The 5,414-nt window shown below is 40.3% G+C and overlaps 1 protein-coding gene across 1 annotated transcript in view; it reads right to left on the reverse strand.

Moving 5' to 3' along the window:
- Nucleotides 1-4,399, reverse strand: part of ptger3 (prostaglandin E receptor 3 (subtype EP3)) — a 7,153-nt gene extending 2,754 nt beyond the window's left edge. The window contains exon 1 of the mRNA XM_007542167.2: nucleotides 3,432-4,399. Coding sequence (XP_007542229.2) covers nucleotides 3,432-4,376 — 945 coding nt within the window. The 5' untranslated portion in view covers nucleotides 4,377-4,399. The remainder of the gene's footprint in view (nucleotides 1-3,431) is intronic.
- Between the last annotated feature and the right edge of the window lie 1,015 nt (nucleotides 4,400-5,414).

A 5,414-nucleotide genomic window follows, 5' to 3' on the forward strand; every position in this document is an offset into this window, starting at 1 on the left:
TCTTGTTTTTGCCAATGTGGAGGAGGAAGACTTCCAGCCTGGAAGGAAAAACAAGAAATATAGCAGAAACATTAGGATAATAATAAATAAAAATTTTAAAAAGAAGTGTGTAGCAAAACTAATCAGACTCACCTGTGTGTGTCACCATCATATTCATTCAAATTACTCTGCCCACCTGGTTTACAAGATAAAGCATAAAAAAGTCAGAAATAATTACTAAAGAAATTAGTCAGCTTATAGAAACATTTTGGACAGCATTAAAAGTCGTGCCAACTTGTCTGAAGAAATGTGTTAGAGCCATCATAACAGACTTCAGTCACCAACATGACACACAAAGAAAAAACATTTTGGCAGTTTTTAGATGTGCCACAGGTACAAAACACCAGAGTCAAATGGCTCAATTGCCTCCTCACTGTGTAGATATGTTCTCCAGAGTCCTGCTAATCACCTATTTATTGTATTCAGGTGTGGTGCTGAATGGCACATCTAAATGTTGCAGGACAGTGGCCCTCCAGGACTGGAGTTCGACACCTGTGGCATAGATCAAGCCAATGGTCCAGAACAGCCTCTCCCCCATTTTGCAGTATACAGCCAAAAACTTAAAGAAAACGACCTCCACAGCTAAATAATGCTATTTCAAATGGCCTCCAGATTTTCCTGACAGTTTCGATTTTTGGTTAAGATAATAAACAGTCGTATATACCGTGATATCCAAACAAATAAATGTACGTTAAGTGAACTATGTATATCAATGGTCCCCAAACCTTTTCCTGTGAGGGCCAAATAACTTTTCCCTTTTCTGGTGGGAGGCCGGAGATTATTGACAGAGGGGTTGGGGGGGTTGCGTTTCTCGATTGATTTTTACCCAGAAAGCAGATGGGCAAAACCCATGAGTGAAACGGTCACTGGGACTGACTAGTATATATTGCATTGAGGGAATATAACTTTAACATATTAATTTCTCATATGTTAACATAAAGGCTCGTTTTGAAGTAGGCTATAAGCTGCTACTTACAGGCATTGCTTCGAAGAACTCGACCTGGAATGCAGCGTTCATAACAGACACGTGTGTTCATCTGCTCTACCGCTAGCAAAAACAACTGTACTGATTAAATAACATAAAAGTCAAGCAGTTCCCTAAAAGTCCAACAGATGGCAGCAATGCGCCCCACAACTTGGTTGAAGAAAAATCCACATATAAACCGGAAAATACAATAAATGAAAAAAAATCTGAATGCTCTCTGGTATTGTTCAGAGGGCCGGACCAAATGTGGAGGCGGGCCGTAGTTTGGGGACCCCTGATGTATATGAATCGATACACTTGTGTAAACGGAAAAATAATGCCTCCATAAAAATAGTCAAAACATGATAATTTTAACATGGAACTTACCTTGTTATAATAAGCTCCAGACAAGACGCCATACTGCTGCCTCCGCTCCTCAGGCAAACATGTGACGCAGTAGCGGAACAAGACGGCGTCGGCCGGGGACGGGGCTAATGACCGGGCCCAAATAATAAAGCTCATGATAATTTAACTTTACAACATGGACATGCCCAGAGCAGCTAACAAGTTTCATCACCACAGAGAGCGACTATGTTATTTTGAAGTCCATCTGACATGAAGTACAACAAACCAAGAGAAGAACAGAAACATCAGGCTACTGGTCACTAATGATGAAACAACACAAATTCAAAACATGTTAACGTAATCCGTAGAAATGCTCTAGCTAGTTTGGCATTTGTTGCCAAGTAACTGATGATGACGTTGGTGACAAGCTTTACCAACAATGCACGTGGAGACAATAAGCACGGTACATTTGTAGTTTTGTGTGTCATAAAGTTAAATATAAGAGTGAAAATAAAGCAAGTCATGTAGCACAACATTTTATTCAATGGTTTACACTCACTATGTCACTAAAATCAGTCAGTCTGGTAAGGTTTTTAGCAACCATGAGTCAACAATGGGGAACCCTACTATATGACCTACTGGGGTACTATTTTTAACATGTGAGGGTTGTCCTTTACAGTTCTCATCAGATCTTATAAAGAAAATTTGGATTCCTGAAGTAATGTTCTGCCTCCCATGTGGGTCTCCTGTAGGTCCAGGCCATGGACCTGCTGCAACCCCTATCCTATCTGTTGCTCCTTCCCTGATGTGATGTCACAAATATGTTACAATTGTGGGAGAAACTGTCTGATGTTGATTTCTAAATCAACACCAGACTGAGTGTTGAGTTAGACTGTTGGAGTTAATTTAGAAATCAACACTGGACTGGATTGCTTTTTGTTTAACTCTTTAGTTGAATTAGCACTGTATTCTTAACATACAACACTTGCACTGGAAATCTGACACTTCTGAATTTACTGTGTGTGTCTCCACCATGTTACATGGTCTTTGTAAAATAGCTTACATCAGTTGAACTTCAGTTTTCAAGTCACCACGTCTGATTCATTTTAAAACATTATTAAGCTTTGTTACACTTAGTAACTTAGGATAAGTTATTAAACTTGTTCTAATCTTAATAACAGGGCCTTAGACATGACCACTATTTAAGGTTGTGACCTTTTGGTTTAAAGTCTGTTCTTCAGAAACATGAATCTCTGCTGGAGTTTCTCTCTGCAGCTCCTCCAGAGTTACAATGGGCCTTTTGGTTGTTTCTTCTGATTAATATATCACTTACTCTACAATTTAAGTGGATGGCAATGTCTTTGTAGCTTAGCAGTCGTGCCATTTTAAATTAAATTGCATTAAGTTATGCTGCTCAATGAGATATTCAAAGGTAACTCTGCTTTAAACTTCTCTGCAACTTCATCCCTGAGCTGTCCACTGTGCTTATTGGTCTTTGCAATGCTGACTGTTCTCTAATGTTCCCCATTACAACTCCTCTGAGGCCTTTTGCAGATCAGCTGCATTTATATTCAGATTAAATTATATCAGCTGTAGGCTTTATTTAGGCCTGTTATTTGGAGTACATGTGGAGGTAAATGGATTTAGCGGCATCAGACTAAAAGAAGCCAAATAAACACAAGCAATACATCTCAGATTTTTATTTGCTATCAATTTCGCTTATGGAGCACAGTTTGTTAATCTTTAACAGAAGATAAAATTCATGTTTGTTGTTGTAGCTTAATAAAAATGTGAACAAGTCCAGAGGATATTAATACTTTTGGAAGGCTTTGTGGGTTATGTGTTGGAGTCACAAGTCTGCTTTTGCTCCTTTAGCTGACCTGCAGAGAAATCTGAGCATCTCCAGAGATGCAAAGCTCTTAATCTGTTCCTAAAAGGCACTCCATCACATAAAAAAGAGCCAAGCGAAAATCTTTGGTTAATTTAACTGGGCATCAAGGGACTTTACTAAATAACAGGGTTTTTTTTCTTTTTTTTAAAGGTTGTTAAAGCAAAGGCAGCAGTAGCCTGAAATAAAACCTACCAGCAGAGGAGACCAGCAAATAATCAGGACGCACATGATTCCTAAGAGCTGAATGACAGTCTCCGTGGTGAGACGCTCCCACTGCTTTGAAGACTGGGATGCACCAGTCTTTGTTTTACACCGGATGATCAAACCTCGGATAGTCATCACATTGCAGGATAGTGTCACAAGTAGCGAGAAAATCCCAAGAACAGCGAAAGTGATGGCGAAAAACACATTGCCAGGAGCCTCGCTCTTCCCCGTGCTGATGAAGCACCAGGTGCCCGGCCACTGGTTCGTGTACTCCCCGATCCCCGTAATAGGTAGCAGAGAAAAGAGAAACCCAAGACACCATATGGCAGCCAGTGTCAGCTTTGTCATGCTCGTCTTCATGTGATTAGAGTACCAATGGGGGTTTGTTATCGCCATGGCCCTTTCTAAAGCCATGGCGCTGGCCAAAAAGAGAGAACACAGCCCGAAAGTTGTCATACAAACACCGAAGTATTTGCACAGCTTCCCGGTATTGTCAATTGCGCACCAGTTCAGATCAGCCAGGTAGACTGATATAACAACTGGACTCGTCAAAAGTTGTCCGAACAGATCTGTCAAAGCCAAAGATCCGATGAAAAGTAAGAAAGACTTTTTTCTTCTGTTTTCCTTTTTCCTGTATGATATGTATACCAGAATGAGAGCCAAAGAGTTGCCAACTACGCCAGTGACCATCATGGATATTGGAAATCCAACAGATACATTCCCACCGGCATTCGTCTTGTTTTCGCAAACTTGGATGGAAGCGTTGGTGCACCCTGTGTCTTTAGCAGTCATTTTTGCAGTCTCCGGGATGACCACGGCAATTCTTGAGAGAACGAAAATCTTAAATGCTGCGAGTATCTCGCCTGAATACGCCCAGCATCTTCTTGAGCTCCCCGCTTCTCTGAGTGAGGACAGTGCGTAAAGGTGCATCATGGCTTTCCGCGCTGGAGGCGGGACTACTTATCGTCAAGGGCGAGCAGGGAGCTGACACTGCCAGTAAAAACGAATAAATAATTAATATGAGTTAAAGGAACTCTTTAAGTTCTGGCTATGGCTTTCTCGCGTTATTTTACCTTGCAAGTATATGCTCTAAGGACGAGAACAATTTGAAAATCTTCTTCAGCATGAATCAAGGAAAAGGCACATTTTAGGGAACATTGTTTATGCTATGCATAATAAATGATTGCAGTCTCACATTCATCTCTATTCGAAGGCAATTAGAGANAGATGGTGCAGAATTATAAAGCGGAACGGAAATAAAGATTTGAAAAGTGTGCTGTGCACATGTATTCAGCCCTCCCGAGTCAACACTTTAACCCAGTTTTCCCTTTCACAACCGGAAACTTGCACAGCAAATTTGGAAGTGTTCCATCAACTCCTACAGAGTTAAATTCAACACCTTGGAAGTGTCTATATTGGTCCACTCTGGATGCAGTAGAAGTTACACTTTTGAAAGTGTTATTTGTGATAGAGTTGAATCAACACTCAGTAGTTGAAATCAAATACACTTCAATGTTAATCTACCCAACACTAGTGTATATTGTCAAAAGTTAACATTATGGATGTGTTAATGTAACACAGGACGGTGTAAAGTATATATTAACATAGAAATCTGAGTTTTGAAATACTATTGGCAGGGTATGCTGTGGTGGTGCAGGGGTTCAGCACAACCCACATATGGAGGCTCTAGTTTTCAATGTGGCTGTTGTGGGTTCGCTTACCGGTCTTCCCCTTCTCTCATTACCCACTTTTCTTTGTCAATTTACTACCAAATAAAAGCCACTAGAGCAATTAAAACCTTTTTTCCCCCAGAAATTACTGGCCATCAATAATCTCCAAATTCATTTTAAGACATTAGATGCTACAAAAACACCAGCACCATTTGCAGAATATAATTTACTTTTATTTCAAAACATCAAACAGCACTGACAGCAATATACAACAAAGGTCACTGAAGGTGAAGTGTGCTTT

This window comes from Poecilia formosa, unplaced genomic scaffold (genome assembly GCF_000485575.1).
Source record: "Poecilia formosa unplaced genomic scaffold, Poecilia_formosa-5.1.2 Scaffold10, whole genome shotgun sequence".
In the NCBI taxonomy this organism is placed as follows: domain Eukaryota; kingdom Metazoa; phylum Chordata; class Actinopteri; order Cyprinodontiformes; family Poeciliidae; genus Poecilia; species Poecilia formosa.